The following is a 13,091-nucleotide window of genomic DNA, read 5'->3' as shown; positions in this document are numbered from 1 at the left end:
CAAGGGATATTAAATATCATCAACCTCTATTCAAAATTATAAAATGTAGAAGTTTTCCCCCGCTAAGGAAGATTCATAGATGGCATACAATTTGAATGTATAATTACTGGACTTTGAAATTTCAGCCAATAAAACATTTTATAAAACAGTGGCACTTAAAATGTTGAACTAAATGTTGTTGCAACCATGTATGAATAAATGAAAATGCATATTTTTCAATGAAAGAAAACTTAGGATTGCTTTTGGTGCTTGAGACTTAACTGGTTATTTTGTGTTTGAATAGCCTAATGAGTTTATGAATACAACAAGTTATGTTATACATGACAAGTTAATATATATATATATATATATATATATATATATATATATATATATATATATATATATATATATATATATATATACAGTCTTGTTCAAAATAATAGCAGTACAATGTGACTAACCAGAATAATCAAGGTTTTTAGTATATTTTTTATTGCTACGTGGCAAACAAGTTACCAGTAGGTTCAGTAGATTGTCAGAAAACAAACAAGACCCAGCATTCATGATATGCACGCTCTTAAGGCTGTGCAATTGGGCAATTAGTTGAAAGGGGTGTGTTCAAAAAAATAGCAGTGTCTACCTTTGACTGTACAAACTCAAAACTATTTTGTACAAACATTTTTAGCAATTCTGTTAATCACTGAACTAATATTTAGTTGTATGACCACAGTTTTTTAAAACTGCTTGACATCTGTGTGGCATGGAGTCAACCAACTTGTGGCACCTCTCAGCTGTTATTCCACTCCATGATTCTTTAACAACATTCCACAATTCATTCACATTTCTTGGTTTTGCTTCAGAAACAGCATTTTTGATATCACCCCACAAGTTCTCAATTGGATTAAGGTCTGGAGATTGGGCTGGCCACTCCATAACATTAATTTTGTTGGTTTGGAACCAAGACTTTGCCCGTTTACTAGTGTGTTTTGGGTCATTGTCTTGTTGAAACAACCGTTTCAAGGGCATGTCCTCTTCAGCATAGGGCAACATGACCTCTTCAAGTATTTTAACATATGCAAACTGATCCATGATCCCTGGTATGCGATAAATAGGCCCAACACCATAGTAGGAGAAACATGCCCATATCATGATGCTTGCACCTCCATGCTTCACTGTGTACTGTGGCTTGAATTCAGAGTTTGGGGGTCGTCTCACAAACTGCCTGTGGCCCTTGGACCCAAAAAGAACAATTTTACTCTCATCAGTCCACAAAATGTTCCTCCATTTCTCTTTAGGCCAGTTGATGTGTTCTTTGGCAAATTGTAACCTCTTCTGCACATGCCTTTTTTTTAACAGAGGGACTTTGCGGGGGATTCTTGAAAATAGATTAGCTTCACACGTCTTCTAACTGTCACAGTACTTACAGGTAACTCCAGACTGTCTTTGATCATCCTGGAGGTGATCATTGGCTGAGCCTTTGCCATTCTGGTTATTCTTCTATCCATTTTGATGGTTGTCTTCCGTTTTCTTCCACGTCTCTCTGGTTTTGCTCTCCATTTTAAGGCATTGGAGATCATTTTAGCTGAACAGCCTATCATTTTTTGCACCTCTTTATAGGTTTTCCCCTCTCTAATCAACTTTTTAATCAAAGTACGCTGTTCTTCTGAACAATGTCTTGAACGACCCATTTTCCTCAGCTTTCAAATGCATGTTCAACAAGTGTTGGCTTCATCCTTAAATAGGGGCCACCTGATTCACACCTGTTTCTTCACAAAATTGATGACCTCAGTGATTGAATGCCACACTGCTATTTTTTTTAACACACCCCTTTCAACTAATTCAACTAATTGCCCAATTGCACAGCCTTAAGAGCGTGCATATCATGAATGCTGGGTCTCATTTGTTTTCTGACAATCTACTGAACCTACTGGTAACTTGTTTGCCACGTAGCAATAAAAAATATACTAAAAACCTTGATTATTCTGGTTAGTCACATTGTACTGCTATTATTTTGAACAAGACTGTATAATATGGGATATAGACACTGAAAATGTACTGTATGTAGTCAGGTTAACATCAAACTACTTTATTGGCATACATGTTTTACATGTCGTATTGTCAATGCAACAGAAACTGTCCAAAAAAATATAATACACAAAAATAAAGAAGAACAATGTAGGCTACAACATAATGTGAAAATAACACATTTATACCATCTGCCATTATTTTATACAATTAACGATCTATGTACATTATGTTACTAAGGGTGGTTATTTATTTATTTAGTGATATTACTTATTTATGGTCTTAGCGTAATTAGTTTATACGTTTGTAATGCATGGGGCATGTAATTCTTTCAAGTTTCTTAGTGTGTTTGCTGTATTGAATTGGGAATTCAAATTAATAATTTTTGTGAGGGTGAAGATGAATTTCCACCTGCGTGGACAATAAAGAGTTGTAATCTAAACTACACTTAGTTTAAATAAAATACACAGCCATTACAAAGTATACTCTGTAATTCCTTATTATATTGTTTTACCTCAGGTGGCATGGTCAAAACCAAGGATATGTGTACTCCGTTTTGCTGTTTTTTTTTATTACTTTAGCGTTTTTAACATTTTATCAACCTATTATGTCAAGTTTTCTCATGCATTTTAAAGACGTGGGACGTCAAACAAGACATCAAAACACGTGACATCACCGCATAACGCAAATAGTACACGCATGCGCAGTCACCACGTTATGGCGCATGCGTTTTAAAGATATGCGATACGTAATATACGTGACGTATATTCGTGACGTCAGCGCGCTACAGTCTGCAGCGAGGGGTATCTCTTTTTGGGACAGAGGGGAACACCAATCGCATTTCATTTGCTTCCCATAATAAATCAAAGCACGAGAATGACAAATGTAGGAAGAGAACACCGGAAAAGTTGACAGAATGGACAATATTCGTCCTACACTTGTGAACACGTCATACTTCTGACAGCCAAAACGTACATTTGAGAGGGTTGAATCTAAGGCTGACTTTTCATGCATGATCCAGCACTTTTTTAAGGTTCTCGTCATGTTCTTTCATGTCCTGTTCTCCCACTAGGATGTCGTCCAATAATATAATAGCTCGGATATTAGCAATGGATAGCATGTGAATATTTGTTTCATAGCTCTTTGGAACACCTCACTCGCTGTGCTGATTTTAGCGGTGCTGGGGGGAAATGACATGCGTAGAAATCGTTTTCAACATTGATGATTTTTCACCAAGAGCAATTTGCCAGAATACATTTTTCCCAAACAGAAAAGGCAGAAGAATTCGGCAATTGAGATGCGACAAATTCTACAGTAAGCATTGGGTGGTGCGGACGTAGGAGAGCTTTATTAAGGTCTCTTGGGTCGATACGTATTATTATCTCTTGTAGGTTGCCACCATTGATGATGTCCATTCAGTGGATTTCAAGATGATCTTAAAAAGGACTGAACATTCAAGAATGAATTTGACTTGTAAAGCTTAAAACGTCATCTGCTGTCACATGGTAAACTTATCAATGGTTGTACATTTTCTTTTTACCATGTAGAATGAGATGTTGTATGCCCCTTTCTGATGAGCGGCAGGTGAAAGTAGAAAAGCCTGCTGTGGGTATCTCCTCACCTGCATAGGCTGAGTTTGGTGTTCTTCGATGTTCCTATCCATTTTTTATTTTCGTCAACAGAGCTTCAGAAATTACATTACATTTAGCCCCTGTGTGTACTTTAAGATCAACTGAATATCCATTGATGTTCACAGTGCAAATTAGCTCAGTTTTTTGTAGAGTTTTCCTTTTTTCACTGTTTGTACAGCAGCCTTTTTAATTGAAAATCCATCCACATAGTAGGATTCAATCGATCTATCTGTGGAAGTTTCTTTTGGTTTGAGCTGGTCAATTGCTTTTCTCTGTCTATTTGACATGTGCTTTGGTGTAGTTTTGCAGCACATTTTGAAATTATTCCATTTTTTTAATTTTTGGCACTGCTGACCATAAGTTAAGCATTTTCCTTTTTTGCTTCATGCTTGCCTCTAAAACATCATTAAACATCAAATCATTAAAACATGATAAAACATCAACCACTCATTTTAGTCTTTGTCCTGTGGTACACACTGTCCACGTTAGTGTTGCTTTTAGGTGCTGCAAGAGTCTGGATTTGACACAATTCTATTGCTTTGGCTAGTGTTAATTCACTGTCTCTCAGTAGAATTTCTCTCATGTCATCAATGGTCATGCTGCACACAAGTCTGTCTCTTATGAGTTAGTCTGTTAGATCACCAAATCTGCACGTCTTTGCTTTGTTCTTTAAATCACTCGCATATGCTTCAATGGTTTCACCAGGTTTTTGGTTTCTCATATTAAACATTCCATAGTTCCATATGTTTGTGGGTTGTATTACTCCCAGAATTTTCATCTTAAACATTCTGTGTTTTCTCTGGATTAAGCCTCCGCAATCATTATCTTTGCTCTCCTTTTTCCGTTTATTTTAATTCAGTTGTGCGTACACAAACCAATGTTCCCCCTAAGCTGTGTGTCTGTGGCTGCTAGGGCTGTGCAATATATCGAAATTATCTAAATAATTCAAATGTACATAATCGTAGTATGCATATCGTAACAGCATGCAATATCTGAATGATTTAAATAGGCTACATCAACATGTGAAAAGTGTACTTTTAGGTCAACGCATATAGCAGAGAATAGACTGGGCACACTGTTACTGATGTGACTTGCTTGATGTTAAAAAGAGTTAATAAGCACAATAACTTGCAAAAACACGACCGCTCTGAAAGCATGTGATCCCTTCAGTTCTGTTTCGTGTCAGATACACATGACTGTCTTGATGAGAATTCATGTAAACCCAGTCAGTTATGCTTTAAGTGAACGATATCAGTTGGGGACAGAAACCGAATTCGTGTCAATAGGATCCTTGCATTAGGTCTTAAAGTGACAGCCTGCTAATACAGTAAACTTGCTAATACAGTAAACCGGCCGCTGTCAAAAAACAAAAGAAAAAGAGAAAATCACTGTGCTCTTGGCTGACTAACTTTTGTAGCTTTATTATGTATTCATATATATTTAATTAATGTGAAGAATACTGTTTTTAGTTCTTATTTTTAATAACAGAGTCTTTGTTGACCTGGATGTTCTTGATGTTAAGTTTTAGGTTGATATAACTATATATTACCAAGTCAAGCAAAGAGTTTTTGGTATTTAAATATTTGCATTACATTTTTTGTTTGTTTACAATGATGTTGAAATCATATTGTAGCGGCAGTGGCTCAGTGGTTCATGTTGGTTGTCTACAAACCAGAAGGTTGGTGGTTCAATCCCCGGTTCCACCTGACCAAGTGTCGAAGTGTCCATGAGCAAGACACCTAACCCCAGCTGCTCTCGACGAGCTGGATGGCGCCTTACATGGCTGACATCGCCGTCGGTGTGTGAATGGGTGAATGTGAGGCAAAAATGTAAAGCGCTTTGGATAAAAGTGCTATATAAATGCAGTCCATATTGTAAGATGTGACAAATTTTTGCTAAAACACTGCTGGTCACTTTCAGATTTTGTAGCGATGCTTTCTTTTCCCAGAAATAATGTGAAACACATAAATTGTATTATTCTCAGTTTTTAAATATTTTTTTTAAAAATATCCTTTAAATAGATTTTAAGTACTAATAGCAATATCATATAGCATATCGCATTATTTAATGTAAATGTGAGAAAAGTAAGAAAAAAAGAGGGAACACTGTTTGTGACCATTTTAGTCACATTCTGGACCCTACTATAAGAAATTTAACAACAGAATGAAAGTGAAGCATTTGCCTGTACTCACACTCTCCATGAAACTGGGCTTGAATCCATCTGGTTGGCGTCTCATGTCAAGGTGCTCTCTATGACGCATCATATCTTCCTCACGTCTGCGTCTCTCTTCCTCATGCCTAAGCACATATGACTCAAATTCAGTTAAACTTCACATTCAGATCGACCAACTAATATTGCCAAAACATAAATATTTCAACACGAGTGAAGAACAAAGCTTTGCTTAAAAAAATAAATAGGTTAGCAATTAAATGTTACATCGGAACCATAGAAACATTTGGATTCGTGCCAAATGAGAAAAGATTACCAGCTCATATATTCAAGCCATGTCGGCTTTGTATTGTTTTGCAATCTCACTTGATTTTCCAAGAATTTAACAATATATTACATGAGTTATTATATTATATTGATATAACACTGGACATGGAATCTTGTTTCCTTCTTCTTTGCTCACGTCACACCTATTTTCACAGGGGAGTTTAAACATTTCCTTTAGTTTAATTTTAATTACTATATTTGCATCCTTTACTGTAAAGAAAAAAAACATTGTAGGACATATACCTTTTTAACATATTTTGGACCTAATTCATGAATCTTCATAAATACAGGCCCTGGTCATATAATTATAATATATTCATAATTATATATGTCAATTGATTTTACTGATTCAACTCAAAAAGCAAAACTTTTAATTATATTCATTCATTACACAAAGACTGATATTATTTATTTTAATTTTGATGATTATAACTGACAAATAAGGGAAATCTCAAATTCAGTATCTCAGAAAATTTGAATATTGTGAAAAGGTTCAATATTGAAGACAGCTGGTGCCACACTCTAAACAGCAAAATAACTCAAAACACCTGCAAAGGCATTTAAACGGTCTCTCAGTCTAGTTCTTTAGGCTACACAATCATAGAGAAGACTGCTGACTTGACAGTTCTCCAAAAGACGACAATTGACACCTTGCACAAGGAGGGCAAGACACAAAAGGTTATTGCAAAGGAGACTGGCTGTTCACAGAGCTTTGTGTCCAAGAACATTAATAGAGGCGAAGGGAAGGAAAAGATGTGGTAGAAAAAAAGTTTTCAAACAATAAGGATAACCGCACCCTGGAGAGGACTGTGAAACAATACCCATTCAAATATGCAGGAGAGATTCACAAAGAGTGAACTGCAGCTGGAGTCAGTGCTTCTTAAGAACCACTACGCACAGACGTATGCAAGACATGGGTTTCAGCTGTCGCATTCCTTGTGTCAAGCCACTCTTAAAGATATTGTCTGTGCTAAAGACAAAAAGAACTGCTGAGTGATCCAAAGTTATGTTCTGTGAAGAAAGTTAATTTTGATTTCCTTTGGAAATCAGGGTCCCAGAGTCTGGAGGAAGAGAAGAGAGGCAACCCACATTGCTTGAGGTCCAATGTGAAGTTTCCAGTCAGTGATGGTTTGGAGTGCCATGTCACCTGCTGGTGGTTGTCCACTGTGTTTTCTGAGGTCCAAGGTTAACGCAGCTATGTACATGAAGTTTTAGAGCACTTCATGCTTCCTGCAGCTGACTAACTTTATGGAGATGCAGATTTCATTTTCCAACAGGACTTGGCACCTGCACATAGTGCCAAAGCAACCATTACCTGGTTTAAGGACCATGCTATCCCTGTTCTTAAAGGAGGGGTGAAACACTCAGTTTCAGTCAATCTCATGTTAATCTTGAGTACCTATAGAGTAGTATTGCATCCATCATATCTCTAAAAATCTTTAGTTTTATTATATTTATAAAAGAAAGATATGCTGTACAGAGTCTTTCCGAATAATAGAGAGTGGCTGGAGGCGTATCGTGTGGGTGGAGCTAAAGAATCACAAGTGCTCACAACTATTGAGTTACGAGCGTCTGAAAGCTGTGACATCCTCAAACCCGGAAAAGAAACCGTTAGCCTAAATAAACCATGGCTATCAATCAGATTCAACTATACATATATGATGCAGAATCTGATTCGGAGGCTGAAATTGAACAGGAGCAGCAGCAACAGCAGGACGTCTCTATGTGGAATTGTAACTGTATTTGCTTAGTGTCTTGTCAAATTTTGTGTGTTTACTCATGGTTTATATATGATATGATATTCTATTGTATGCAACTAAACGTTAGCAGTACGGTTAGTAAGCGGAATGGTTTTGCAATGGAATAGTAGTGCATTTGAATGAAGAAGTGTGCTTTGTGTGAACAAGGTTTAATATGTCTGGGGTGGTTGTACAATAAACAAACAGACACATATAGTGCTCTCTCACTCTGGTCACGCGTACAGGAATTCCACCCCATTGGACTTCACACAGACCGATATTTAAAAAAAAAAAAATCCCGAAACTTGAGAAACCAGAAGGAGTATTTTTGACATAGAAATACTCCACACATCCAACTTATTTTTTAAACTGTCCCCCCATACTTTTAAGTTGGCCAAGACTCCTAAAAGTCCTTTCTTTGTATTGGACTTAAAGGGTTACTTCAGCGATTAGCATATGGCTTTGTATCAGTAGAAACCCTGGAGAATATTCAAATTATTGTGCTTTCCCCCCTCATATCTCCCTGAGACGAGAGATTTATGCATTTTATTTCTGGAAAAATTCCTCCTATGATGCAAAATGACGATTTTTGCATCATAGGAGGAATGTTTGCCCAGAGGCTAAAGACTACAGCCAGCAGAGGGAGCCATTTCCGCATGTTTTGAACCTGCGCATGGGGGATGGGAGATTACACTCAGCTCGCAGGGAGAGCTCAGCTGGCAGACAGGATCATTTAAATGGAGCTATGGTGAGCAATGTAAGTCTTTTAACTTCTCAAATTCATTTCTATGAAAGTTAAGCTTGCAAAGGCATGAACTGAAACGCGCCAGACTGAACTCGCGTTGTGAATGTATGCCGCGAATGTAGTCGCGATTACCTCAGCTCTCATCACTCCTGCAGTTAGTGCTCAGTGCTGTGATACTCGCGCGGTGACTCACTCATTATATTGAACAGACACGTTCAGTTTTTAATTGTAGTGTCTTCTCTAACTCAGTCACAGTAATGAAGTTGGCGGTGTTGGGAATGGCCTCACAGGGCAGGGAAGCATTCTGGGAATTGTAGTCTTTCATCCCCATGGGACAAAAATTCATTTTCTGTCTTTTCTCAGTCTAAAAGGCACCAAATTCAAAAATAATTTCACATTTCTACTGCATTGATGACCCAGTTTAAATACAGATTCATCTTCCCAGCGCTGAAGTACCCCTTTAAAGGGGGGGTGAAACTCTCAGTTTCAGTCAATCTCATGTCAATCTGCTCGCTTAATAAACAAACTCCAGTTAGTCCAAAATGCAGCAGCTCGAGTTACTTACTAGAACCAGGAAGTATGATCATATTAGTCCAGTTCTGTCAACACTGCACTGGCTCCGTATTAAACATCACATACATTTTAAAATCTTGCTTATTACTTACAAAGCACTAAATGGTTTAGCTCCCCAGTACTTAAGCGAGCTCTTAACACATTATACTGCAACACATCTATAGCAGTTTCAAAACTCTGGCCAGTTGATAATACCTAGAATATCTAAATCAACCGCAGGTGGTCAATCATTTTCCTATTTAGCACCTAAACTCTGGAACAGTCTTCCTAGCATTGTTCGGGAAGCAGACACACTCTGTCAGTTTAAATCTAGACTAAAAACACATCTCTTTACTATGGCATACACATAGAACATTTTTAACTTTCATTATTCAAATCAATTGACTGATTGTTAGGCTGCATTAACTAGGTCAGCCGGAACCGGGAACACTTCCCATAACACCTGATGTACTCGTTACATCATAAAAAGAGCAGCATCTACGCTAATGTTAGTCTCTCTGTTTATCCTGAGGTTTATCCCGGATCCGGGCCGTGTCCAGATCGGATGGTGGACCTGCGCCTGGACATGACCAAAGCATCCTGGAGTATGGGAGGCCGTTTCAGCATAAAAACGTTCCAGCCTTACTCGTCGTAATTATATTTTTACTAGTAACAATTCAATTAAAGAGCTCTATAATTCAATTTTTACTAGTAACAATTACAATTATAGAGCTCTATAATTGTATTATTACTAGTAACAATTATGATTATAGAGCTCTCTAATTCAATTGTTACTAGTAACAATTATGATTATAGAGCTCTCTAATTGAATTGTTACTAGTAACAATTCCAATTAGAGAGCTCTACAATTCATTTATTACTAGTCATATGTCTCCATTGACTTCCATTCATTTTTAATTATAGAGCTCTGTAATTCAATTGTTACTAGTAACAATTGGGATTATAGAGCTCTCTAATTGAATTGTTACTAGTAACAATTACAACTGTAGAGCTCTCTAATTGAATTCTTACTAGTAACAATTGGGATTATAGAGCTCTGTAATTCAATTGTTACTAGTAACAATTACGATTGTAGAGCTCTCTAATTGTATTATTACTAGTAACAATTCAATTAGAGAGCTCTGTAATTCAAGTATAGAGCTCTGCAATTACACATATCCTTAATGTGTATTTTTACTAGTAATAAATCATTTGAAGAGCTCTGTAATTCAATTGTTACTAGTAACAATTCAATTAGAGAGCTCTACAATCGTAATTGTTACTAGTAACAATTGAATTACAGAGCTCTATAATCCCAATTGTTACTAGTAACAATTCAATTAGAGAGCTCTATAATCCCAATTGTTACTAGTAACAATTCAATTAGAGAGCTCTACAATTGTAATTGTTACTAGTAAAAATTTTATTACAGAGCTCTATAAATAAAAATGAATGGAAGTCAATGGAGACATATGACTAGTAATAAATGAATTGTAGAGCTCTCTAATTGGAATTGTTACTAGTAACAATTCAATTAGAGAGCTCTATAATCATAATTGTTACTAGTAACAATTGAATTAGAGAGCTCTATAATCATAATTGTTACTAGTAATAATACAATTATAGAGCTCTATAATTGTAATTGTTACTAGTAAAAATTGAATTATAGAGCTCTTTAATTGAATTGTTACTAGTAAAAATATAATTACGACGAGTAAGGCTGGAACGTTTTTATGCTGAAACGGCCTCCCATACTGGAGTGTCTACTGAGACCGTGTCAATTGGTGTCTCCTCTGAATTTGCCTCACTGGCATGTCATGCTCAAAAAACCTGTCTCCGGCGCAATAATTCCGATCTTTCATGTATTCATACTCTTGTGTAATCGACGCACCATCCTAAATAAACCCGTCTCTTCCGTGATAGTCTGAAATTTTGAATAATCTGATCTAATATGATTTCTGACCTGTAAGGTTGCCAGAATAATAATCATACAAGGTGTGTTAATAGGCCAGAGGAGAACTGGCACCCTGACTGAGTCTGGTTTCTCCCAAGGTTTATTTTTCTCCATCATGCCCTGATGGAGTTTTGGTTCCTTGCCACTGTCGCCTTTGGCTTGGCTTGCTCAGTTGGGGACACTAAAATTATGATCAAAGTTATTGAAATAGTTATACAGATAAAATTTATGAATTAGGTTTTAAGGAATTCTATAAACTATAATACTGGTCTGCCAACATTGTCGCTATATAAAAAATTAAAATAAGCTGATAACATCACTGTTTCTGTTTTCTCCAGGACTGTACAGCTAAATCAAATTTTTTTTGCAATATTATCCTGTTTGACACTGTGAAGCTGCTTTGACACAATCGTGATTGTAAAAGCGCTATATAAATAAAGTTGATTGACTGATTGATTGAATCTTGAGTACCTATAGAGTAGTATCGCATCCTTTATATCCCCGAAAAGTCTTTAGTTGTATTAAATTTATAAAAGAAATATAGGCTGTACCGAGTCTTTCCGGAAAAAAACGAGCACCTGGAGGCGTATCACGTGGACGGAGCTAAAGAATGACGAGCGTGCACAAAGCGGTGACGTCCTCAAGCGGAGAAGAAAAAGCTACCGTAAATAAACCATGGCTATCAATCAGATTCAACTATTACATATATTATCCAGAATCAGATCCGGAGGCTAAAATAAATTGAACAGGAGAAGCAACAACATCAGGATGTCCGTCTCTGTGGTATAAAGTAAACACACACAAATGTTGACAGGTCACTAAATACAGTATGTATTTAGTGACCTGTCAACATTTGTGTGTGTTTACTCGCAGTTTATGAGGACATGATTCGGTTTATGGACTATTGTATGCGACTAAACTTTAGCAGTAGCAAGCAAAACGGTTTTGCACGTCAGACTAGTGTAACATTATACATAGAACAACAATGGAGTAACCGTTAGCGCATTTGAATGAAGAAGCACGCTTTGTGAGAACACTAGGTTTATGTTTGGGTGGTTTTACAATAAGCAAACAGACACCTATATTGGTCAGCTAAACAAATGTATTTAAACACACATCAGAGATTGCATGCTCCATTGATAAATTAACTAACGTTATACACGATCGTGTTGTTTACTGATGTTTACTTACATGATAGCCAACAACATAGATATTTGAAGCAGTTTTTCTCACCGCCTGTTTCAAAAGCACGACCGTGAACCTTTATCACTGGGACCGCCCCGACAAAAACACACTTCTTTGGTAACTGTTGATTTCGTTAAGTCCTGTGACAGCAGTGACCGTGGTGATCCACTTTTGTGTCATTTCTGCTTTCAAATCGGGTTCAAATGCAGCACTGCCTTCCCGGAATGCTGTGCTGAAGCGCTGAAGTCGCTTGATGTCACCCATAGGAATAAAGTGGAGCGCGGTGCGTCCGACATGTTGCACGGAGGAGTGGATCTGCACCTTGAGAGCAGTGTTTATGGGTGTGCATTTGCTCTCTCGCTCTAGTCATGCACGCGCACCCTTCCGGGAGAAGAGCCCGTACGGCCCATACAAGGACATTTCCGCTCTGTCGACATCAAGCGGACCCATACTCGAAAAAAACTCTCCGAAACTTGTGAGAAACCGGAAGGAGTATTTTTGACACAGAAATAGTTTTTGAAATAGTTTAACTTAGTTTTTGAAACTTTGTCTACGTTTAGGATAGGAATCCCAGTCTTTAACAGTGTAAAAAGCTCAGTATGCATGAAACAGCATTTCAAATTTTCTGTGATACTGAACTTGGGATTTTCCTTAGTTGTCAGTTATAATCATCAAAATTAAAAGAAATAAACATTTAAAATATATCAGTCTGTGTGTAATGAAAGAAAATAATATACAAGTTTCACTTTTTGAACGGAATTATTGAAATAAATCAACTTTC

General features: G+C 36.9%; 1 protein-coding gene across 1 annotated transcript in view; it reads right to left on the bottom strand.

Moving 5' to 3' along the window:
• LOC137073267 (paraspeckle component 1) overlaps window positions 1-13,091 on the bottom strand; it is a 64,588-nt gene that overhangs the window by 14,033 nt on the left and 37,464 nt on the right. The window contains exon 6 of the mRNA XM_067441580.1: window positions 5,831-5,936. Within this exon, the coding sequence (XP_067297681.1) occupies window positions 5,831-5,936 (106 nt within the window). The remainder of the gene's footprint in view (window positions 1-5,830; window positions 5,937-13,091) is intronic.

Source organism: Pseudorasbora parva, chromosome 4 (assembly GCF_024679245.1).
Source record: "Pseudorasbora parva isolate DD20220531a chromosome 4, ASM2467924v1, whole genome shotgun sequence".
Classification (NCBI taxonomy): domain Eukaryota; kingdom Metazoa; phylum Chordata; class Actinopteri; order Cypriniformes; family Gobionidae; genus Pseudorasbora; species Pseudorasbora parva.
Note: the sequence above shows the minus strand (reverse complement) of the source record. Positions and strands in the feature narration are given on the sequence as shown.